General features: G+C 44.9%; 1 protein-coding gene across 2 annotated transcripts in view; it reads right to left on the bottom strand.

Moving 5' to 3' along the window:
* Positions 1-2,277: 2,277 nt before the first annotated feature.
* The window catches only part of ptpdc1a (protein tyrosine phosphatase domain containing 1a), an 80,355-nt gene continuing 54,948 nt past the window's right edge, over positions 2,278-27,684 (bottom strand). The window contains exons 7-11 of one of the 2 annotated variants that reach the window (XM_045705347.2): positions 24,574-24,893; positions 19,875-20,972; positions 17,266-17,451; positions 12,227-12,337; positions 2,278-10,673 (exon numbers count right to left, since the gene is read on the bottom strand). In XM_045705347.2, the coding sequence (XP_045561303.2) occupies positions 10,554-10,673; positions 12,227-12,337; positions 17,266-17,451; positions 19,875-20,972; positions 24,574-24,893 (1,835 nt within the window). In that variant the 3' untranslated portion in view covers positions 2,278-10,553. Of the gene's footprint in view, positions 10,674-10,766; positions 11,050-12,226; positions 12,338-17,265; positions 17,452-19,874; positions 20,973-24,573; positions 24,894-27,684 lie in introns of those variants that run through there. The other variant, XM_082967766.1, reaches the window with a different exon arrangement.

Genomic DNA, 27,684 nt, shown 5'->3' with positions numbered 1-27,684 from the left:
CAGGCATTATGGGAACAACAGGCATTATGGCAACAACACGCATTATGGCAACAACACGCATTATGGCAACAACAGGCATTATGGGAACAACAGGCATTATGGGAACAACAGGTATTATGGGAACAACAGGTATTATGGGAACACATTATGGCAACACATTATGCATTACTTTTTGACCAATATTAGTGCACTATAGTGGAACTATGGTACCATTTGGAAGAATAGAGACAGCAACTTCTCCCACCTTTCTACACATGGGACAGATGTACTTGTCCTGGGGCTTGTTGCAGTTCTGGGCGATGAGGGTCTGATGAATACACTTCTTGCAGTAGTTATGACTACAACACAACTCTATAACAGGTGGACTGAAGATGTCTAAACACACAGGACAGCTCAGCTCTTTACCTAGTTGGAGTTCCATTGTTTAAAAAACCCACTGCTAATAGATATCTGACCAGGCTGAAGCTTCAAGATGATCTGAGGAGAGGAAAAGGTGCAGTCCTAGAAGTATATGGTCCCTGAAGGTTCCGGAATACGCCCGTCACTCATTGTTATGATTATGATTCTAGAATCCATAGAATCCATAGAATTCAATTATTTAGTCATTCTAATTCTATTGAAAGATGAAGATAATGGTTTCCTAGCAACACACCATTGTCTAGATATTTTGCTAGGGGTTAGACAGCTCTTATCTCAAGGCCATCAGACTGGGAAACAGCCATCACTAACATTTGAGTGGCTGCTGCCAACATACTGACTCAAATCTCTAGCCACTTTAATAGTTAAAAATTGGATGTAATAAAAGTATCACTAGGTCACTTTAAACAATGCTACTTTATATAATGTTTACATACCTTACATTACTCATCTCATATGTATATACTGTACGCCATACCATCTACTGCATCTTGCCATCCTGATGTAATGTATCACTAGCCACTTTAAACAATGCTACTTTATATAATGTTTACATACCCTACATTACTCATCTCATATGTATATACTGTACTCTATACCATCTGCTGCATCTTTGCCTATGCCGTTCGGCCATCACTCATCCATATATTTATATGTACATATTCTTATTCTTTCCTTTACGTTTGTGTGTATAAGGTAGTTGTTGTGGAATTGGTAGATTACTTGTTAGATATTACTGCATGGTCGGAACTAGAAGCACAAGCATTTCGCTACACTCGCATTAACATCTGCTAACCATGCGTATGGACCAATAACATCTGCTAACCATGTGTATGGACCAATAACATCTGCTAACCATGTGACCAATAACATCTGCTAACCATGTGACCAATAACATCTGCTAACCATGTGTATGGACCAATAACATCTGCTAACCATGTGACCAATAACATCTGCTAACCATGTGTATGGACCAATAACACCTGCTAACCATGTGACCAATAACACCTGCTAACCATGTGACCAATAACACCTGCTAACCATGTGACCAATAACATCTGCTAACCATGTGTATGGACCAATAACATCTGCTAACCATGTGACCAATAACATCTGCTAACCATGTGTATGGACCAATAACATCTGCTAACCATGTGACCAATAACATCTGCTAACCATGTGTATGGACCAATAACATCTGCTAACCATGTGACCAGTAACATCTGCTAACCATGTGACCAATAACATCTGCTAACCATGTGACCAATATCATCTGCTAACCATGTGACCAATAACATCTGCTAACCATGTGTATGGACCAATAACATCTGCTAACCATGTGACCAATAACACCTGCTAACCATGTGACCAATAACATCTGCTAACCATGTGTATGGACCAATAACATCTGCTAACCATGTGACCAATAACACCTGCTAACCATGTGACCAATAACATCTGCTAACCATGGGACCAATAACATCTGCTAACCATGTGTATGGACCAATAACATCTGTTGACCATGTGTATGGACCAATAACATCTGCTAACCATGTGTATGGACCAATAACATCTGCTAACCATGTGTATGTACCAATAACATCTGTTGACCATGTGTATGGACCAATAACATCTGCTAACCATGTGTATGGACCAATAACATCTGCTAACCATGTGTATGGACCAATAACATCTGCTAACCATGTGTAGGTGACCAATAACATTTGATTTGATTTTTTGACTGTACTTATGTGTGTACCCAATGGAACCCTATTCCCTAAGCAGTGCACTACAATTGGGCCACAACAAAGCCTATTTTTAATACAATCAGTGTGAAATGATTTGAGTCCACACGCAGCATCACATGTTAAGTACATTTAATTTATTCATAAGGAATGTAACAATGATAAAAATAGTGCTTCTTGAACAGTTAAATAGTACAACGTTGCTACAACGTACATCTGAAATCACCATCCCATTAATGAAGCTGCAGCTCCCGTCCCTTTAATGAAGCTGCAGCTCCCGTCCCTTTAATGAAGCTGCAGCTCCCGTCCCTTTAATGAAGCTGCAGCTCCCATCCCTTTAATGAAGCTGCAGCTCCCATCCCTTTAATGAAGCTGCAGCTCCCGTCCCTTTAATGAAGCTGCAGCTCCCGTCCCTTTAATGAAGCTGCAGCTCCCGTCCCTTTAATGAAGCTGCAGCTCCCGTCCCTTTAATGAAGCTGCAGCTCCCGTCCCTTTAATGAAGCTGCAGCTCCCGTCCCTTTAATGAAACTGGAGTTTACATCCCTTGGTTAAACTGGAGTTTACATCCCTTGGTTAAACTGGAGTTTTACATCCCGTGGTTAAACTGGAGTTTACATCCCTTGGTTAAACTGGAGTTTTACAACCCTTGGTTAAACTGGAGTTTTACATCCCTTGGTTAAACTGGAGTTTTACATCCCTTGGTTAAACTGGAGTTTTACATCCCTTGGTTAAACTGGAGTTTTACATCCCTTGGTTAAACTGGAGTTTACATCCCATGGTTAAACTGGAGTTTACATCCCTTGGTTAAACTGGAGTTTACATCCCTTGGTTAAACTGGAGTTTACATCCCTTGGTTAAACTGGAGTTTACATCCCTTGGTTAAACTGGAGTTTTACATCCCGTGGTTAAACTGGAGCACTTCTGTCAGTGTTACACGTCTGCAGTGGGCCACCGGACCATCAAAACAGAGCTACATTACATTGTAAATATGTTGTCTTTACATTGACAAAATGTTGTCTTTACATTGACAATGTGTTTTCTTTACATTGTCTCCTGGGTTGCATCCCAAATGGCACCCAATTCCATATATAGTGCACTACTTTAGACCCAAAAGGAAAAGTAGTGCACTAAATAGGGAATAGGGTGCCATTTGGGATGTCATTCCAGTAAGTGAGGTCAGAGTAGTCTTAGTGGCTACGGTGTTCAACAATCAACAGTGTTTCCTTTAGAGAAAACATTACAGATCCCCCATATCAGGCCATTATAGTAGACTATAAACACAGTAACATTACAGATCCCCCATATCAGGCCATTATAGTAGACTATAAACACAGTAACATTACAGATCCCCATATCAGGCCATTATAGTAGACTATAAACACAGTAACATTACAGATCCCCATATCAGGCCATTATAGTAGACTATAAACACAGTAACATTACAGATCCCCATATCAGGCCATTATAGTAGACTATAAACACAGTAACATTACAGATCCCCATATCAGGCCATTATAGTAGACTATAAACACAGTAACATTACAGATCCCCATATCAGACCATTATAGTAGACTATAAACACAGTAACATTACAGATCCCCATATCAGGCCATTATAGTAGACTATAAACACAGTAACATTACAGATCCCCATATCAGGCCATTATAGTAGACTATAAACACAGTAACATTACAGATCCCCCATATCAGACCATTATAGTAGACTATAAACACAGTAACATTACAGATCCCCCATATCAGACCATTATAGTAGACTATAAACACAGTAACATTACAGATCCCCATATCAGGCCATTATAGTAGTAGACTATAAACACACTAACATTACAGATCCCCATATCAGGCCATTATAGTAGACTATAAACACAGTAACATTACAGATCCCCATATCAGGCCATTATAGTAGTAGACTATAAACACAGTAACATTACAGATCCCCATATCAGACCATTATAGTAGACTATAAACACAGTAACATTACAGATCCCCATATCAGGCCATTATAGTAGACTATAAACACAGTAACATTACAGATCCTCATATCAGGCCATTATAGTAGACTATAAACACAGTAACATTACAGATCCCCCATATCAGACCATTATAGTAGACTATAAACACAGTAACATTACAGATCCCCCATATCAGACCATTATAGTAGACTATAAACACAGTAACATTACAGATCCCCATATCAGGCCATTATAGTAGACTATAAACACAGTAACATTACAGATCCCCATATCAGACCATTATAGTAGACTATAAACACAGTAACATTACAGATCCCCATATCAGGCCATTATAGTAGACTATAAACACAGTAACATTACAGATCCCCATATCAGACCATTATAGTAGACTATAAACACAGTAACATTACAGATCCCCATATCAGGCCATTATAGTAGACTATAAACACAGTAACATTACAGATCCCCATATCAGGCCATTATAGTAGACTATAAACACAGTAACATTACAGATCCCCATATCAGGCCATTATAGTAGACTATAAACACAGTAACATTACAGATCCCCATATCAGGCCATTATAGTAGACTATAAACACAGTAACATTACAGATCCCCCATATCAGGCCATTATAGTAGACTATAAACACAGTAACATTACAGATCCCCCATATCAGGCCATTATAGTAGACTATAAACACAGTAACATTACAGATCCCCATATCAGGCCATTATAGTAGTAGACTATAAACACAGTAACATTACAGATCCCCCATATCAGGCCATTATAGTAGACTATAAACACAGTAACATTACAGATCCCCATATCAGGCCATTATAGTAGACTATAAACACAGTAACATTACAGATCCCCATATCAGGCCATTATAGTAGACTATAAACACAGTAACATTACAGATCCCCCATATCAGGCCATTATAGTAGACTATAAACACAGTAACATTACAGATCCCCATATCAGACCATTATAGTAGACTATAAACACAGTAACATTACAGATCCCCCATATCAGGCCATTATAGTAGACTATAAACACAGTAACATTACAGATCCCCATATCAGACCATTATAGTAGACTATAAACACAGTAACATTACAGATCCCCATATCAGGCCATTATAGTAGTAGACTATAAACACAGTAACATTACAGATCCCCATATCAGGCCATTATAGTAGACTATAAACACAGTAACATTACAGATCCCCCATATCAGGCCATTATAGTAGACTATAAACACAGTAACATTACAGATCCCCATATCAGGCCATTATAGTAGACTATAAACACAGTAACATTACAGATCCCCATATCAGGCCATTATAGTAGACTATAAACACAGTAACATTACAGATCCCCCATATCAGGCCATTATAGTAGACTATAAACACAGTAACATTACAGATCCCCATATCAGACCATTATAGTAGACTATAAACACAGTAACATTACAGATCCCCCATATCAGGCCATTATAGTAGACTATAAACACAGTAACATTACAGATCCCCCATATCAGACCATTATAGTAGACTATAAACACAGTAACATTACAGATCCCCATATCAGACCATTATAGTAGACTATAAACACAGTAACATTACAGATCCCCCATATCAGGCCATTATAGTAGACTATAAACACAGTAACATTACAGATCCCCCATATCAGGCCATTATAGTAGACTATAAACACAGTAACATTACAGATCCCCCATATCAGGCCATTATAGTAGTAGACTATAAACACAGTAACATTACAGATCCCCATATCAGGCCATTATAGTAGACTATAAACACAGTAACATTACAGATCCCCATATCAGGCCATTATAGTAGACTATAAACACAGTAACATTACAGATCCCCATATCAGGCCATTATAGTAGACTATAAACACAGTAACATTACAGATCCCCATATCAGACCATTATAGTAGACTATAAACACAGTAACATTACAGATCCCCATATAAGGCCATTATAGTAGACTATAAACACAGTAACATTACAGATCCCCATATCAGGCCATTATAGTAGACTATAAACACAGTAACATTACAGATCCCCCATATCAGACCATTATAGTAGACTATAAACACAGTAACATTACAGATCCCCCATATCAGGCCATTATAGTAGACTATAAACACAGTAACATTACAGATCCCCATATCAGACCATTATAGTAGACTATAAACACAGTAACATTACAGATCCCCCATATCAGACCATTATAGTAGACTATAAACACAGTAACATTACAGATCCCCCATATCAGGCCATTATAGTAGACTATAAACACAGTAACATTACAGATCCCCATATCAGACCATTATAGTAGACTATAAACACAGTAACATTACAGATCCCCATATCAGGCCATTATAGTAGACTATAAACACAGTAACATTACAGATCCCCATATCAGGCCATTATAGTAGACTATAAACACAGTAACATTACAGATCCCCATATCAGGCCATTATAGTAGACTATAAACACAGTAACATTACAGATCCCCCATATCAGGCCATTATAGTAGACTATAAACACAGTAACATTACAGATCCCCCATATCAGGCCATTATAGTAGACTATAAACACAGTAACATTACAGATCCCCCATATCAGACCATTATAGTAGACTATAAACACAGTAACATTACAGATCCCCCATATCAGGCCATTATAGTAGACTATAAACACAGTAACATTACAGATCCCCATATCAGGCCATTATAGTAGACTATAAACACAGTAACATTACAGATCCCCATATCAGGCCATTATAGTAGACTATAAACACAGTAACATTACAGATCCCCCATATCAGGCCATTATAGTAGACTATAAACACAGTAACATTACAGATCCCCCATATCAGACCATTATAGTAGACTATAAACACAGTAACATTACAGATCCCCATATCAGACCATTATAGTAGACTATAAACACAGTAACATTACAGATCCCCATATCAGGCCATTATAGTAGACTATAAACACAGTAACATTACAGATCCCCCATATCAGGCCATTATAGTAGACTATAAACACAGTAACATTACAGATCCCCATATCAGGCCATTATAGTAGACTATAAACACAGTAACATTACAGATCCCCATATCAGGCCATTATAGTAGACTATAAACACAGTAACATTACAGATCCCCCATATCAGGCCATTATAGTAGACTATAAACACAGTAACATTACAGATCCCCATATCAGACCATTATAGTAGACTATAAACACAGTAACATTACAGATCCCCCATATCAGGCCATTATAGTAGACTATAAACACAGTAACATTACAGATCCCCATATCAGACCATTATAGTAGACTATAAACACAGTAACATTACAGATCCCCCATATCAGGCCATTATAGTAGACTATAAACACAGTAACATTACAGATCCCCATATCAGACCATTATAGTAGTCAAATCAAATCAAATGTTATTTGATTAGTTGAGGCAGAGAGCGTTTAAATGCAGAGGTGGTTGTAGGCAGGAGGTTTTGATTAAGTCGTCCTAACCCACTGGTTGAATCAATGTCGTTTACGTCTGTACCCAGTGGGAATGACATTTTATACAGTACAATGTTCACTCATGTCTCAGTCAGGTGTTTTTGGTGTAATGTTTAAGATGAGGACATAAATTACAGTATCGCTTTAGAAGCACAATCACCGTGACCAGCTAGATTGCATTACTCACGATAGAAAGAGCATTTTGAGTTGCATTTTAATCTAGCTAAGCAATTTACTAATTAACATATCAAGTTCTGCATTTTGTCTACTGCATCCCAAATGGCACCCTATTCCCTATATTAGTGCACTACTTCTGACTAGAGCCCATGGCACTATATAAGGAATAGGGCTCTGGTCTAAAGTAGCGCACTACATAGGGAATAGGGCCCTGGTCTAAAGTAGTGCACTATATAGGGAATAGGGCTCTGGTCTAAAGTAGTGCACTATATAGGGAATAGGGCTCTGGTCTAAAGTAGTGCACTATATAGGGAATAGGGCTCTGGTCTATAGTAGTGCACTATATAGGGAATAGGGCTCTGGTCTAAAGTAGTGCACTATATAGGGAATAGGGCCCTGGTCTATAGTAGTGCACTATATAGGGAATAGGGCTCTGGTCTATAGTAGTGCACTATATAGGGAATAGGGCTCTGGTCTAAAGTAGTGCACTATATAGGGAATAGGGCTCTGGTCTAAAGTAGTGCACTATATAGGGAATAGGGCTCTGGTCTAAAGTAGTGCACTATATAGGGAATAGGGCCCTGGTCTAAAGTAGTGCACTATATAGGGAATAGGGCCCTGGTCTAAAGTAGTGCACTATATAGGGAATAGGGCTCTGGTCTAAAGTAGTGCACTATATAGGGAATAGGGTCCTGGTCTAAAGTAGTTCACTACATAGGGCTCTGGTCTATAGTAGTTCACTATATAGGGAATAGGGCCCTGGTCTATAGTAGTGCACTATATAGGGAATAGGGCTCTGGTCTAAAGTAGTGCACTATATAGGGAATAGGGCTCTGGTCTAAAGTAGTGCACTATGTAGGGAATAGGGCTCTGGTCTAAAGTAGTGCACTATATAGGGAATAGGGCCCTGGTCTAAAGTAGTGCACTATATAGGGAATAGGGCCCTGGTGTAAAGTAGTGCACTATGTAGGGAATAGGGCCCTGGTCTAAAGTAGTGCACTATATAGGGAATAGGGCCCTGGTGTAAAGTAGTGCACTATGTAGGGAATAGGGCCCTGGTGTAAAGTAGTGCACTATATAGGGAATAGGGGCTCTGGTCTAAAGTAGTGCACTATATAGGGAATAGGGGCTCTGGTCTAAAGTAGTGCACTATATAGGGAATAGGGAGCTATTTGGGACATCCTGTGTTTCATCATGTTTTTCTATTCAAGTGAGAAGTTCAATAAATAAGGCATTGGTCAGTTTTAGACAGTGAAAATATATTTTAGTTCAAATTAAATAAAAGTGTTTTATTTTCTCTTCTTCAGCTCTGAGAGCTGAGCTGAGCAAAGCAGCAGTTTAATTCTTCACTGAAATAAAATAAAATGTACATTCATTTCATCAGGATTCCCTTTCCAGTCAATGCTGACAAACCCAACGTACCGACCAGCACCCTATTCCCTATATAGTGCACTACTTTAGACCAGGGCCTTATATAGCGCACTACTTTAGACCAGGGCCCTATTCCCTATATAGTGCACTACTTTAGACCAGGGCCCTATTCCCTATATAGTGCACTACTTTAGACCAGGGCCCTATATAGTGCACTACTTTAGACCAGAACCCTATTCCATATATAGTGCACTACTTTAGACCAGAGCCCTATTCCCTATATAGTGCACTACTTTAGACCAGGGCCCTATATAGTGCACTACTTTAGACCAGAACCCTATTCCCTATATAGTGCACTACATACTTTTGACAATGACCCATTGGGCCCTGGTCTAAAGTAGTGCACTATATAGGGAATAGGGCTCTGGTCTAAAGTAGTGCACTATATAGGGCCCTGGTCTATAGTAGTGCACTATAGAGGGAATAGGGCTCTGGTCTAAAGTAGTGCACTATATAGGGAATAGGGCTCTGGTCTATAGTAGTGCACTATGTAGGGAATAGGGTCCTGGTCTAAAGTAGTGCACTATATAGGGCCCTGGTCTATAGTAGTGCACTATATAGGGAATAGGGCTCTGGGTCTATAGTAGTGCACTATATAGGGAATAGGGTGCTATTGGGTCTAACATCCATTTCCACAGCATCATCTACAGTAGTAGGTCAGAAACACTAAGACATGTAGCTGAAACATCACCTGGCACATTAACACAGAATGGCAGTTTTACATTAAAAAACTAACAAAACTATAGCTAAAAAAAAATAGCTAAAAAACAAACACAAACCAAGCTTGATGCTGAAATCACATCACGTTGAAATAATGATGATGTTGTATGACATCTAAAGCTTGGTAACAGTAGAGAACGCAGCGCAGAAGGTCCGTTAGCTCGTCAGGACAGACCTTAATGGAAAACGATCTTCTGGGATTTGTTTCATTAGTCAATTGTTGACATAGTCCCAAACTATTTTGCCAAGATATGTAACTTTCAAATACAGAAATCATCCCCATATGATGCATTTTGAAAGTTACATATCTTCAAAACTTGATTGCTGACAGTCCCAAACTATTTTGCTTATGTCAACAATGGACTAATGAGGCCAGGAGAGAGAAAGAGGGGGAGGAGAGGCAGGAAAGAGGTTAGCTAGTCAGAACAGAGCTGGGTTAAACTAGAAGCAAAGAACAGGGGGGGGGGGGGGGGGGGGAAAGGAGAGGAGCGAGGAGGTCCGAGGGAAATATCAGGACGAGTGGTTGGTAGACTCCATCTCCCCCTCTGCTCTTTCTCTCAGCTGATGCAGGACGGGAGTCAGGGTAGCTATCAGCGTCTGGTGTAGAACATGGTCACTCTCTGAGGAGATCTGGTGGATAAGACATATAGAACATGGTCACTCTCTGAGGAGATCTGGTGGATAAGACATATAGAACATGGTATCTGAGGAGATCTGGTGGATAAGACATATAGAACATGGTCACTGAGGGGATCTGGTGGATAAGACATATAGAACATGGTCACTCTCTGAGGGGATCTGGTGGATAAGACATATAGAACATGGTCACTCTCTGAGGAGATCTGGTGGATAAGACATATAGAACATGGTCACTGAGGGGATCTGGTGGATAAGACATATAGAACATGGTATCTGAGGGGATCTGGTGGATAAGACATATAGAACATGGTATCTGAGGAGATCTGGTGGATAAGACATATAGAACATGGTCACTCTCTGAGGAGATCTGGTGGATAAGACATATAGAACATGGTATCTGAGGAGATCTGGTGGATAAGACATATAGAACATGGTATCTGAGGAGATCTGGTGGATAAGACATATAGAACATGGTATCTGAGGAGATCTGGTGGATAAGACATATAGAACATGGTCACTGAGGGGATCTGGTGGATAAGACATATAGAACATGGTCACTGAGGGGATCTGGTGGATAAGACATATAGAACATGGTATCTGGTGGATAAGACATATAGAACATGGTATCTGAGGAGATCTGGTGGATAAGACATATAGAACATGGTATCTGAGGAGATCTGGTGGATAAGACATATAGAACATGGTATCTGAGGGGATCTGGTGGATAAGACATATAGAACATGGTATCTGAGGAGATCTGGTGGATAAGACATATAGAACATGGTCACTCTCTGAGGGGATCTGGTGGATAAGACATATATAACATGGTCACTCTCTGAGGAGATCTGGTGGATAAGACATATAGAACATGGTCACTGAGGGGATCTGGTGGATAAGACATATAGAACATGGTATCTGAGGAGATCTGGTGGATAAGACATATAGAACATGGTATCTGAGGAGATCTGGTGGATAAGACATATAGAACATGGTATCTGAGGAGATCTGGTGGATAAGACATATAGAACATGGTATCTGAGGAGATCTGGTGGATAAGACATATAGAACATGGTATCTGAGGAGATCTGGTGGATAAGACATATAGAACATGGAATCTGAGGGGATCTGGTGGATAAGACATATAGAACATGGTATCTGAGGGGATCTGGTGGATAAGACATATAGAACATGGTCACTGAGGGGATCTGGTGGATAAGACATATAGAACATGGTATCTGAGGAGATCTGGGGAGGAAACACACTACATCACACCAATGCTAGTAATGGGCGTGTTCCAAACAGCACCCTATTCCCTATTTAGTGCACCTTTGACCAGGACCCACAGGGCTCTGGGTGTCAGTATGGGTATTCAGCTCAGGACCCATAGGGCTCTGGTTTAAAGTAGTGCACTATATAGGGAACGGCGTGCCATAGGACTCTGGTTTAAAGTAGTGCACTATATAGGGAACAGGGTGGCATTTAGAACACAGAAATTGGTTTTTCTTATTCTGAATAACAGGGATGTCCTTCGGTCCAGTACTTACCTTAGTGAAGACCTTGATGGTGTGATTGAGGAAGTCAGCTTCCTCCTTGTCAGGTAAGGCCAGCAGATGAGCAGCACAGTCCAGGATGCAGAGCAGGGTCAGTCTGTGGCCCTGGAGGAGAGGACGACAATGAACAGGCAGACACAGAATTAGGGACACCAACATTTTACAGGTTTCCCAGAAATCCTGGATTTCCTGTTTGTTTATTTCCCTCTTGTGATTTCTGAAAAATCTAAGAATTTGTGGAAAGTTACTGGAATATGTAAAATTATATATCACCTGACCCGGAGAGGAACGGTTGCCTTAACCACGCTGTACCTCATTAACCACGCTGTACCCTGTACCCCATATTAACCACGCTGTACCCCACATTAACCACGCTGTACCCTGCACCCCACATTAACCACGCTGTACCCCACATTAACCACGCTGTACCCCACATTAACCACGCTGTACCCCACATTAACCACGCTGTACCCCACATTAACCACGCTGTACCCCACATTAACCACGCTGTACCCCACATTAACCACGCTGTACCCCACATTAACCACGCTGTACCCCACATTAACCACGCTGTATCCCACATTAACCACGCTGTACCCCACATTAACCACGCTGTACCCCACATTAACCACGCTGTACCCCACATTAACCACGCTGTACCCCACATTGACCACGCTGTACCCCACATTAACCACGCTGTACCCCGCTGTACCCCACATTAACCACGCTGTACCCCACATTAACCACGCTGTACCCCACATTAACCACGCTGTACCCATATTAACCACGCTGTACCCCACATTAACCACGCTGTACCCTGTACCCCACATTAACCATGCTGTAGCCCACATTAACCACGCTGTACCCCACATTAACCACGCTGTACCCCACATTGACCACGCTGTACCCCACATTGACCACGCTGTACCCCGCTGTACCCCACATTAACCACGCTGTACCCCACATTAACCACGCTGTACCCCACATTAACCACGCTGTACCCATATTAACCACGCTGTACCCCACATTAACCACGCTGTACCCTGTACCCCACATTAACCATGCTGTAGCCCACATTAACCACGCTGTACCCCACATTAACCACGCTCTACCTCACATTAACCACGCTGTACCCCACATTAACCACGCTGTACCCCACATTAACCACGCTGTACCCCACATTGACCACGCTGTACCCCACATTGACCACGCTGTACCCCACATTGACCACGCTGTACCCCACATTAACCACGCTGTACCCCACATTAACCACGCTGTATCCCACATTAACCACGCTGTACCCCACATTAACCACGCTGTATCACACATTAACCACGCTGTACCCTGTACCCCACATTAACCACGCTGTACCCCACATTAACCACGCTGTACCCCACATTAACCACGCTGTACCCCACATTAACCACGCTGTACCCCACATTAACCACGCTGTACCCCATATTAACCACGCTGTACCCCACATTAACCACGCTGTACCCCACATTAACCACGCTGTACCCCATATTAACCATGCTGTACCCTGTACCCCACATTAACCACCCTGTACCCCGCTGTACCCCACATTAACCACGCTGTACCCCACATTAACCACGCTGTACCCCACATTAACCACGCTGTACCCCACATTAACCACGCTGTACCCCACATTAACCACGCTGTACCCCATATTAACCACGCTGTACCCCACATTAACCACGCTGTACCCCACATTAACCACGCTGTACCCCATATTAACCATGCTGTACCCTGTACCCCATATTAACCATGCTGTACCCTGTACCCCATATTAACCATGCTGTACCCTGTACCCCATATTAACCATGCTGTACCCTGTACCCCATATTAACCATGCTGTACCCTGTACCCCATATTAACCATGCTGTACCCTGTACCCCATATTAACCACGCTGTACCCTGTACCCCATATTAACCACGCTGTACCCTGTACCCCATATTAACCACGCTGTACCCTGTACCCCACATTAACCACCCTGTACCCCGCTGTACCCCACATTAACCACGCTGTACCCCACATTAACCACGCTGTACCCCACATTGACCACGCTGTACCCCACATTGACCACGCTGTACCCCGCTGTACCCCACATTAACCACGCTGTACCCCACATTAACCACGCTGTACCCCACATTAACCACGCTGTACCCCACATTAACCACGCTGTACCCCACATTAACCACGCTGTACCCCACATTAACCACGCTGTACCCACATTAACCACGCTGTACCCCACATTAACCACGCTGTACCCTGTACCCCACATTAACCATGCTGTACCCTGTACCCCACATTAACCATGCTGTAGCCCACATTAACCACGCTGTACCCCACATTAACCACGCTCTACCCCACATTAACCACGCTGTACCCCACATTAACCACGCTGTACCCCACATTAACCACGCTGTACCCCACATTAACCACGCTGTACCCCACATTAACCACGCTGTACCCCACATTAACCACGCTGTACCCCACATTAACCACGCTGTACCCCACATTGACCACGCTGTACCCCACATTAACCACGCTGTACCCCACATTAACCACGCTGTATCCCACATTAACCACGCTGTACCCCACATTAACCACGCTGTACCCCACATTAACCACGCTGTACCCCACATTAACCACGCTGTACCCCACATTAACCACGCTGTACCCCACATTAACCACGCTGTACCCCACATTAACCACGCTGTACCCCACATTAACCACGCTGTACCCCACATTAACCACGCTGTATCCCACATTAACCACGCTGTACCCCACATTAACCACGCTGTACCCCACATTAACCACGCTGTATCCCACATTAACCACGCTGTACCCTGTACCCCACATTAACCACGCTGTACCCCACATTAACCACGCTGTACCCCACATTAACCACGCAACAACCCACATTAACCACGCTGTACCCCATATTAACCGCGCTGTACCCCACATTAACCACGCTGTACCCCATATTAACCACGCTGTACCCCACATTAACCACGCTGTACCCCACATTAACCACGCTGTACCCCACATTAACCACGCTGTACCCCACATTAACCACGCTGTACCCCACATTAACCACGCTGTACCCCACATTAACCACGCTGTACCCCACATTAACCACGCTGTACCCCACATTAACCACGCTGTACCCCATATTAACCATGCTGTACCCTGTACCCCATATTAACCATGCTGTACCCTGTACCCCATATTAACCATGCTGTACCCTGTACCCCATATTAACCATGCTGTACCCTGTACCCCATATTAACCATGCTGTACCCTGTACCCCATATTAACCATGCTGTACCCTGTACCCCATATTAACCATGCTGTACCCTGTACCCCATATTAACCACGCTGTACCCTGTACCCCATATTAACCACGCTGTACCCTGTACCCCATATTAACCACGCTGTACCCTGTACCCCACATTAACCACCCTGTACCCCACATTAACCACGCTGTACCCCACATTAACCACGCTGTACCCCACATTAACCACGCTGTACCCCACATTAACCACGCTGTACCCCACATTAACCACGCTGTACCCCACATTAACCACGCTGTATCCCACATTAACCACGCTGTACCCCACATTAACCACGCTGTACCCCACATTAACCACGCTGTACCCCACATTAACCACGCTGTATCCCACATTAACCACGCTGTACCCCACATTAACCACGCTGTACCTCACATTAACCACGCTGTATCCCACATTAACCACGCTGTACCCTGTACCCCACATTAACCACGCTGTACCCCACATTAACCACGCAACAACCCACATTAACCACGCTGTACCCCACATTAACCACGCTGTACCCTGTACCCCATATTAACCACGCTGTACCCCACATTAACCACGCTGTACCCCACATTAACCACGCTGTACCCCATATTAACCACGCTGTACCCCATATTAACCACGCTGTACCCCACATTAACCACGCTGTACCCCACATTAACCACGCTGTACCCCACATTAACCACGCTGTACCCCACATTAACCACGCTGTACCCCATATTAACCATGCTGTACCCTGTACCCCATATTAACCATGCTGTACCCTGTACCCCATATTAACCATGCTGTACCCTGTACCCCATATTAACCATGCTGTACCCTGTACCCCATATTAACTATGCTGTACCCTGTACCCCATATTAACCATGCTGTACCCTGTACCCCATATTAACCATGCTGTACCCTGTACCCCATATTAACCACGCTGTACCCTGTACCCCATATTAACCACGCTGTACCCTGTACCCCATATTAACCACGCTGTACCCTGTACTCCACATTAACCACCCTGTACCCCACATTAACCACGCTGTACCCCACATTAACCACGCTGTACCCCACATTAACCACGCTGTACCCCACATTAACCACGCTGTACCCCATATTAACCACGCTGTACCCCATATTAACCACGCTGTACCCCACATTAACCACGCTGTACCCCACATTAACCACGCTGTACCCTGTACCCCATATTAACCACGCTGTACCCCACATTAACCATGCTGTACCCCATATTAACCATGCTGTACCCCATATTAACCATGCTGTACCCCATATTAACCACGATGTACCCCACATTAACCACGCTGTACCCCACATTAACCACGCTGTACCCTGTACCCCACATTAACCACGCTGTACCCTGTACCCCATATTAACCATGCTGTACCCTGTACCCCATATTAACCACGCTGTACCCTGTACCCCACATTAACCACGCTGTACCCTGTACCCCACATTAACCACACAACAACCCATATTAAATACACAACAACCCATATTTGCAAAAAATGTCTAAGAACCTGTTTTCACTGTCATTATGGGATATTGTGTGTAGATTTTTTATTTATTTAATCCATTTTTAGAATAAAGCTGTAACGTAACAAAATGTGGAAAAAGTCAAGGTGTCCGAATACATACCGAAGGCAATGTATATGACATCATCATACCTTCTCCAGAGAGTTGAGTGCATGCTGGGAGTTGTAGTTTTTCTGGCCCAGGGCCTGGACATCCTGAGAGGAGATGATTGGCTCTTTGAGCTGCTCCAGCCAGGACCACATGAGTCCAGCCAGCACCATAGGGTCTCTCTCTAGACTCAGCCTCTCCCAGGCCCCTTCTCTGGAGTTCAGCTCTGTCTGTCGGACCACACACACACACACACACACACACTATTGTATTAGTAGTCAACATCACACCTGGGTTAAAATACTTCATCTGTGTTTCATTGAGCTGCCTATTGCAACGGAAGAAATAGAGAAAAGTCCCACAAATTTAAACCGCGCCAACCTGGCACGCCAACCTGGCACAACGCCAACCTGGCACAACGCCAACCTGGCACGCGCCAACCTGGCACGCGCCAACCTGGCACGCGCCAACCTGGCACGCGCCAACCTGGCACGCGCCAACCTGGCACACGCCAACCTGACACGCCAACCTGACACACGCCAACCGGGCACACGCCAACCTGGCACACGCCAACCTGACACACGCCAACCTGGCACACGCCAACCTGGCACACGCCAACCTGGCACACGCCAACCTGACACACGCCAACCTGGCACGCCAACCTGGCACGCCAACCTGGCACGCGCCAACCTGGCACGCGCCAACCTGCCACGCGCCAACCTGGCACGCGCCAACCTGGCACGCCAACCTGGCACGCGCCAACCTGGCACACGCCAACCTGACACACGCCAACCTGGCACACGCCAACCTGACACGCCAACCTGGCACACGCCAACCTGGCACACGCCAACCTGGCACGCCAACCTGGCACGCGCCAACCTGGCACGCGCCAACCTGGCACGCGCCAACCTGGCACGCGCCAACCTGGCACGCGCCAACCTGGCACGCGCCAACCTGGCACGCGCCAACCTGGCACACGCCAACCTGACACGCCAACCTGACACACGCCAACCTGGCACACGCCAACCTGGCACGCCAACCTGGCACACGCCAACCTGGCACGCCAACCTGGCACACGCCAACCTGGCACACGCTAACCTGGCACACGCCAACCTGGCACGCCAACCTGGCACACGCCAACCTGACACACGCCAACCTGACACACGCCAACCTGGCACGCCAACCTGGCACACGCCAACCTGACACACGCCAACCTGGCACGCCAACCTGACACACGCCAACCTGGCACACGCCAACCTGGCACACGCCAACCTGGCACACGCCAACCTGGCACACGCCAACCTGGCACACGCCAACCTGGCACACGCCAACCTGGCACGCCAACCTGGCACACGCCAACCTGGCACGCCAACCTGACACACGCCAACCTGACACACGCCAACCTGGCACACGCCAACCTGGCACGCGCCAACCTGGCACGCGCCAACCTGGCACTCCAAACTGGCACGCGCCAACCTGGCACTCCAGGTAGCCTAAAGAAAACGCTGAAAGTATTTCAAATAGTATCTGAACCCAGGTCTGGTCAACACCAATCACAATGTAACCCAGGTCTGGTCAACACCAATCACAATGTAACCCTGGTCTGGTCAACACCAATCACAATGTAACCCTGGTCAACACCAATCACAATGTAACCCTGGTCTGGTCAACACCAATCACAATGTAACCCTGGTCTGGTCAACACCAATCACAATGTAACCCTGGTCTGGTCAACACCAATCACAATGTAACCCTGGTCTGGTCAACACCAATCACAATGTAACCCTGGTCTGGTCAACACCAATCACAATGTAACCCTGGTCTGGTCAACACCAATCACAATGTAACCCTGGTCTGGTCAACACCAATCACAATGTAACCCTGGTCTGGTCAACACCAATCACAATGTAACCCTGGTCTGGTCAACACCAATCACAATGTAACCCAGGTCAACACCAATCACAATGTAACCCTGGTCTGGTCAACACCAATCACAATGTAACCCTGGTCTGGTCAACACCAATCACAATGTAACCCTGGTCTGGTCAACACCAATCACAATGTAACCCTGGTCTGGTCAACACCAATCACAATGTAACCCTGGTCTGGTCAACACCAATCACAATGTAACCCTGGTCTGGTCAACACCAATCACAATGTAACCCTGGTCTGGTCAACACCAATCACAATGTAACCCTGGTCTGGTCAACACCAATCACAATGTAACCCTGGTCTGGTCAACACCAATCACAATGTAACCCTGGTCTGGTCAACACCAATCACAATGTAACCCTGGTCAACACCAATCACAATGTAACCCTGGTCTGGTCAACACCAATCACAATGTAACCCTGAATGTGAAACTCAGATAAAGAGTTACAAAACAAGATACAGCTGGGTGCACAAATACTCCGATATTTTTACACTATATATACACACACACACCAGTCAAACGGTCATGTCTTACCTGCCACACCAGTCAAACTGTCATGTCTTACCTGCCACACCAGTCAAACTGTCATGTCTTACCTGCCACACCAGTCAAACGATCATGTCTTACCTGCCACACCAGTCAAACTGTCATGTCTTACCTGCCACACCAGTCAAACTGTCATGTCTTACCTGCCACACCAGTCAAACTGTCATGTCTTACCTGCCACACTGAGACCTTGTAGTGGAGATCTTCATCATTCAGGCCCAAAGCCAGAGCTCTGGCCACCAGCAGACGTCTGGCTTCCAGGGACAGATCAGCATACAGGACGACGACAGGGTCCTCTCCGTCCTTCCCCCTCTCTTTTTCCTCTCTGTCTCCAGCCCTGTCTACCCCACACACAGACTCCTCTCCTCTTGTAAGGCTCATCACAGGCATATCTCCTCTCCACGGCCTCCCCTCTGACAGCTCTTCTCCTGAGGGTTTAGACAGACTACCCCCAAACCCAAAGGACAGACTTCGCTGGCCCTCACAGAGCTGCTTCCGTCTCTGGAAGAGAGGAGACATGTTCTTCTGAGTTTGGTGATCCCTCTCCTTGGAACTCCTGTCCTGTCCTCCTCGCCTCTCGTCCCTTGTCTGCTCTCCCATGGAGAAGGGGTGGTGCTGTGGAGGGAGGCTAAGGGATGCGGGGGGCTCCCAGGCTGTGGCTAAATGGTGTTGGGTCAGAGGATTGCAGCAAGGGATGTTCCAGACCTGGTTCTGCTCCTGGTCTGGGTCTCGCCTGGGATCTAGCTTATACAGGGCTGAGTCACTGTAGCTCAGCAAGCGTTTCCCCGGCTGCAGAGGCTTCAGGAGGGAGGCTGCCACCCTGTTCTGCCGCTGCCACAGACGGTCCAGCTCCTGGTCATTGGACAGAACTGGGTCGTGGGCCAGGGCGGGGCTGAGAGGGGGCTCTAAGAGTAACGATGGTTCATGGAGTAGTGCTAGGTTTGGAGTGAGAGGTCGTTCCATGTGTAGTGTGTGGGTTAGGGCTGTCTCAGGGCGTGGACAAGGCTGGGTTAGGGCTGTCTCAGGGCGTGGACAAGGCTGGGTTAGGGCTGTCTCAGGGCGTGGACAAGGCTGGGTTAGGGCTGTCTCAGGGCGTGGACAAGGCTGGCTTAGGGCTGTATCAGGGCGGGGACCAGCCAGGTGGGCTGAAGGCACAGGGATGCCCTTCCCTCTCATCTCCTTCCCCAGCAGCTGAATGGCCTGCTGGGACACTGTCTTCTCCACCTCCGCTGTCAGGTCTGGGACCTCCAACACCTCCTCCTCCACCACCACCTTCAATAACATCATCATCATCACCAGTCAGGTCTGAAACCTCCTCCACCACCACCTTCAATAACATCATCATCATCACCAGTCAGGTCTGAAACCTCCTCCACCACCTTCAATAACATCATCATCATCACCAGTCAGGTCTGAAACCTCCTCCACCACCTTCAATAACATCATCATCATCACCAGTCAGGTCTGAAACCTCCACCACCACCACCTTCAAAAACAGTATTATTTTGTTTTTTACCTGTCTATTATGCCATAATAATGTATTACCCATCTCTACCATAATAATGTATTACCTGTCTATTATACCATAATAATGTATTACCTGTCTATTATACCATAATAATGTATTACCTGTCTATAATACCATAATAATGTATTACCTGTCTATAATAACACAATGTATTATTACCTGTCTATAATACCATAATAAAGTACCGGTCTATTATACCATAATAACTATTGTTTTCATTATATATTTTACCTCTTGGGGATGTCATTCGAAAACATAATGTTAAATTTCACTGCTATGCGGACGACACACAGCTGTACATTTCAATGAAACGTGGTGAAGCCACAAAATTGCCCTCGCTGGAAGCCTGTGTTTCAGACATAAGGAAGTGGATGGCTGCAAACTTTCTACTTTTAAACTCGGACAAAACAGAGATGCTTGTTCTAGGTCCCAAGAAACAAAGAGATCTTCTGTTGAATCTGACAATTAATCTGGATGGTTGTACAGTCGTCTCAAATAAAACTGTGAAGGACCTCGGCGTTACTCTGGACCCTGATCTCTCTTTTGAAGAACATATCAAGACTGTTTCAAGGACAGCTTTTTTCCATCTACGTAATATTGCAAAAATCAGAAATTTTCTGTCCAAAAATGATGCAGAAAAATTAATCCATGCCTTTGTTACTTCTAGGCTGGACTACTGCAATGCTCTACTTTCCGGCTACCCGGATAAAGCACTAAATAAACTTCAGTTAGTGCTAAATACGGCTGCTAGAATCCTGACTAGAACCAAAAAAATTGATCATATTACTCCAGTGTTAGCCTCCCTACACTGGCTTCCTGTTAAGGCAAGGGCTGATTTCAAGGTTTTACTGCTAACCTACAAAGCATTATATGGGCTTGCTCCTACCTATCTTTCCGATTTGGTCCTGCCGTACATACCTACACGTACGCTACGGTCACAAGACGCAGGCCTCCTAATTGTCCATAGAATTTCTAAGCAAACAGCTGGAGGCAGGGCTTTCTCCTATAGAGCTCCATTTTTATGGAATGGTCTGCCTACCCATGTGAGAGACGCAGACTCAGTCTCAACCTTTAAGTCTTTACTGAAGACTCATCTCTTCAGTCGGTCCTATGATTGAGTGTAGTCTGGCCCAGGAGTGTCAAGGTGAACGGAAAGGCTGGAGCAACGAACCGCCCTTGCTGTCTCTGCCTTGCCGGTTCCCCTCTTTCCACTGGGATTCTCTGCCTCTAACCCTATTACAGGGGCTGAGTCACTGGCTTACTGGTGCTCTTCCATGCCGTCCATGGGAGGGGTGTGTCACTTGAGTGGGTTGAGTCACTGACGTGATCTTCTTGTCTGGGCTGGCGCCCCCCCTTGGGTTGTGCCATGGCGGAGATCTTTGTGGGCTATACTCGACCTTGTCTCAGGACGGTAAGTTGGTGGTTGAAGATATCCCTCCAGTGGTGTGGGGGCTGTGCTTTGGTAAAGTGGGTGGGGTTATATCCTGCCTGTTTGGCCCTGTCCGGGGGTATCATCGGATGGGGCCACAGTGTCTCCTGACCCCTCCTGTCTCAGCCTCCAGTATTTATGCTGCAGTAGTTTGTGTCGGGGGGCTAGGGTCAGTCTGTTATATCTGGAGTATTTCTCTTGTCTTATCCGGTGTCCTGTGTGAATTTAAATATGCTCTCTCTAATTCTGTCTTTCTCTCTTTCTTTCTTTCTCTCGGAGGACCTGAGCCCTAGGACCATGCCTCAGGACTGCCTGGCATGATGACTCCTTGCTGTCCCCAGTCCACCTGGTCGTGCTGCTGCTCCAGTTTCAACTGTTCTCCCTGTGGCTATGAAACCCTGACCTGTTCACCGGACGTGCTACCTGTCCCAGACCTGCTGTTTTCAACTCTCTAGAGACAGCAGGAGCGGTAGAGATACTCTCAATGATCGGCTATGAAAAGCCAACTGACATTTACTCCTGAGGTGCTGACCTTTTGCACCCTCGACAACCACTGTGATTATTATTTGACCATGCTGGTCATTTATGAACATTTGAACATCTTGGCCATGTTCTGTTATAATCTCCACCCGGCACAGCCAGAAGAGGACTGGCCACCCCTCATAGCCTGGTTCCTCTCTAGGTTTCTTCCTAGGTTTTTGGCCTTTCTAGGGAGTTTTTCCTAGCCACCGTGCTTCTACACCTGCATTGCTTGCTGTTTGGGGTTTTAGGCTGGGTTTCTGTACAGCACTTTGAGATATCAGCTGATGTAAGAAGGGCTATATAAATACATTTGATTTGATGAATGTATTACCCGTTTACAATACCATAATGTTTTACTGTATTATTACCTGTCTATTATACCATAATAATGTATTACCCATCTCTACCATAATAATGTATTACCTGTCTATTATGCCATAATAATGTATTACCCATCTCTACCATAATAATATATTACCTGTCTATAATACCATAATAATGTATTACCTGTCTATAATACCATAATAATGTATTACCTGTCTATTATACCATAATAATGTATTACCTGTCTATTATACCATAATAATGTATTACCTGTCTATAATACCATAATAATGTATTACCTGTCTATAATACCATAATAATGTATTACCTGTCTATAATACCATAATAATGTATTACCTGTCTATTATACCATAATAATGTATTACCGGTCTATAATACCATAATAATGTATTACCTGTCTATAATACCATAATAATGTATTACCTGTCTATAATACCATAATAATGTATTACCTGTCTATAATACCATAATAATGTATTACCTGTCTATAATACCATAATAATGTATTACCTGTCTATAATACCATAATAATGTATTACCTGTCTATTATACCATAATAATGTATTACCGGTCTATAATACCATAATAATGTATTACCTGTCTATAATACCATAATAATGTATTACCTGTCTCTACCATAATAATGTATTACCTGTCTATTATGCCATAATAATGTATTACCCATCTCTACCATAATAATGTATTACCTGTCTATAATACCATAATAATGTATTACCTGTCTATAATACCATAATAATGTATTACCTGTCTATAATACCATAATAATGTATTACCTGTCTATTATACCATAATAATGTATTACCTGTCTATAATACCATAATAATGTATTACCTGTCTATAATACCATAATAATGTATTACCCATCTCTACCATAATAATGTATTACCTGTCTATAATACCATAATAATGTATTACCCATCTCTACCATAATAATGTATTACCTGTCTATAATACCATAATAATGTATTACCTGTCTATAATACCATAATAATGTATTACCTGTCTATAATACCATAATAATGTATTACCTGTCTATTGGCAGCGATGTCCAGGAGGACCTTGCAGACCAGCTGGACGATCTTTGGCACGTTCTTCATCTGCCTCGCCTCGTACCCGTGCAGAAGGTGGCGTTGGCGAGTCAGGTACTGGGACAGCGTAACGGCGTTGGCCCGGGGTTCTGCGCAGGAGAACACGTTCCTCAACGGAACCAGGAACTGGGCGAACTCCCGGACACACAGCAGCTGGCCTCGTGTCTGGATGGAGTTGGGCCGCTTGGCTCTGACAAACAGGATGGCCTGGTCCGCACTCATACGAGAGGTGAAGACCAGATAACACGCCAGTAACACACCTGGTTAACACAGTAACACACCAGTAACACACCTGGTTAACACAGTAACACACCTGGTTAACACAGTAACACACCTGGTAAACACAGTAATACGCCAGTAACACTTAAACAACACATCCTAGATCTGAATGAAAGAAATAATCTTATTAAATACTTTTTTCTTTACATAGTTGAATGTGCTGACAACAAAATCACACAAAAATAATCAATGGAAATCAATTTATCAACCCATGGAGGTCTGGATTTGCAGTCACACTCAAAATTAAAGTGGAAAACCACACTACAGGCTGATCCATATTTGATGTAATGTCCTTAAAACAAGTCAAATTGAGGCTCAGTAGTGTGTGTGGCCTCCACGTGCCTGTATGACCTCCCTACAACGCCTGGGCATGCTCCTGATGAGGTGGCGGATGGTCTCCTGAGGGATCTCCTCCCAGACCTGGACTAAAGCATCCGCCAACTCCTGGACAGTCTGTGGTGCAACGTGGCGTTGGTGGATGGAGCGAGACATGATGTCCCAGATGTGCTCAATTGGATTCAGGTCTGGGGAACGGGCGGGCCAGTCCATAGCATCAATGCCTTCCTCTGCCGGAACTGCTGACACACTCCAGCCACATGAGGTCTAGCATTGTCTTGCATTAGGAGGAACCCAGGGCCAACCGCACCAGCATATGGTCTCACAAGGGGTCTGAGGATCTCATCTCGGTACCTAATGGCAGTCAGGCTACCTCTGGCGAGCACATGGAGGGATGTGCGGCCCCCCAAAGAAATGCCACCCCACACCATGACTGACCCACCGCCAAACCGGTCATGCTGGAGGATATTGCAGGCAGCAGAACGTTCTCCACGGCGTCTCCAGACTCTGTCATGTCTGTCACGTGCTCAGTGTGAACCTGCTTTCATCTGTGAAAAGCACAGGGCGCCAGTGGCGAATTTGCCAATCTTGGTGTTCTCTGGCAAATGCCAAACGTCCTGCACGGTGCTGAGCTGTAAGCACAACCCCCACCTGTGGACGTCGGGCCCTCATACCACCCTCATGGAGTCTGTTTCTGACCGTTTGAGCAGACACATGCACATTTGTGGCCTGCTGGAGGTCATTTTGCAGGGCTCTGGCAGTGCTCCTCCTGCTCCTCCTTGCACAAAGGCGGAGGTAGCGGTCCTGCTGCTGGGTTAATGCCCTCCTACGGCCTCCTCCACATCTCCTGATGTACTGGCCTGTCTCCTGGTAGCGCCTCCATGCTCTGGACACTACGCTGACTGACACAGCAAACCTTCTTGCCACAGCTCGCATTGATGTGCCATCCTGGATGAGCTGCAGTACCTGAGCCACTTGTGTGGGTTGTAGACTCCGTCTCATGCTACCACTAGAGTGAAAGCACCGCCAGCATTCAAAAGTGACCAAAACATTAGCCAGGAAGCATAGGAACTGAGAAGTGGTCTGTGGTCCCCACCTGCAGAACCACTCCTTTATTGGGGGTGTCTTGCTAATTGCCTATAATTTCCAGCTGTTGTCTATTCCATTTGCACAACAGCATGTGAAATTTATTGTCAATCAGTGTTGCTTCCTAAGTGGACAGTTTGATTTCACAGAAGTGTGATTGACTTGGAGTTACATTGTGTTGTTTAAGTGTTCCCTTTATTTTTTTGAGCAGTGTATATATTTTTAAATCAGTTCAAATGCCTCTACTGTGAACGGGTCACAAATAGGGTGTGAAAAAAGGATAAATTCTTCAAATGTTTTTATTTCACATTTTAATTAATGAAAGGATTTTTTTTTTTCTGTGCAAAATAAATAAACTAAGCATTGGATAATAAACAATTTGATGAAATGATGGTTTACACAACCAGTCCTCCCCAGCCCATTATAATGTACCCTGTCCTCCCCAGCCCATTATAATGTACCCTGTCCTCCCCAGCCCATTATAATGTACCCTGTCCTCCCCAGCCCATTATAATGTACCCAGTCCACCCCAGCCCATTATAATGTAACCAGTCCTCCCCAGCCCATTATAATGTACCCAGTCCTCCCCAGCCCATTATAATGTACCCAGTCCTCCCCAGCCCATTATAATGTACCCTGTCCTCCCCAGCCCATTATAATGTACCCTGTCCAGCCCATTATAATGTACCCTGTCCTCCCCAGCCCATTATAATGTACCCAGTCCTCCCCAGCCCATTATAATGTACCCTGTCCTCCCCAGCCCATTATAATGTACCCTGTCCTCCCCCCCCATTATAATGTACCCTGTCCTCCCCAGCCCATTATAATGTACCCAGTCCTCCCCCGCCCATTATAATGTACCCTGTCCCCCCAGCCCATTATAATGTACCCGGTCCTCCCCAGCCCATTATAATGTACCCTGTCCTCCCCAGCCCATTATAATGTACCCTGTCCTCCCCAGCCCATTATAATGTACCCTGTCCTCCCCAGCCCATTATAATGTACCCAGTCCTCCCCAGCCCATTATAATGTACCCAGTCCTCCCCAGCCCATTATAATGTACCCAGTCCTCCCCAGCCCATTATAATGTACCCTGTCCTCCCCAGTCCATTATAATGTACCCTGTCCTCCCCAGCCCATTATAATGTACCCTGTCCTCCCCAGCCCATTATAATGTACCCTGTCCACCCCAGCCCATTATAATTTACCCTCCCCAGCCCATTATAATGTAACCAGTCCTCCCCAGCCCATTATAATGTAACCAGTCCTCCCCAGCCCATTATAATGTACCCTGTCCTCCCCAGCCCATTATAATGTACCCTGTCCACCCCAGCCCATTATAATGTACCC

This window comes from Salmo salar, chromosome 22 (assembly GCF_965601325.2).
Source record: "Salmo salar chromosome 22, fSalSal1, whole genome shotgun sequence".
NCBI classification, from domain to species: domain Eukaryota; kingdom Metazoa; phylum Chordata; class Actinopteri; order Salmoniformes; family Salmonidae; genus Salmo; species Salmo salar.
Note: the sequence above shows the minus strand (reverse complement) of the source record. Positions and strands in the feature narration are given on the sequence as shown.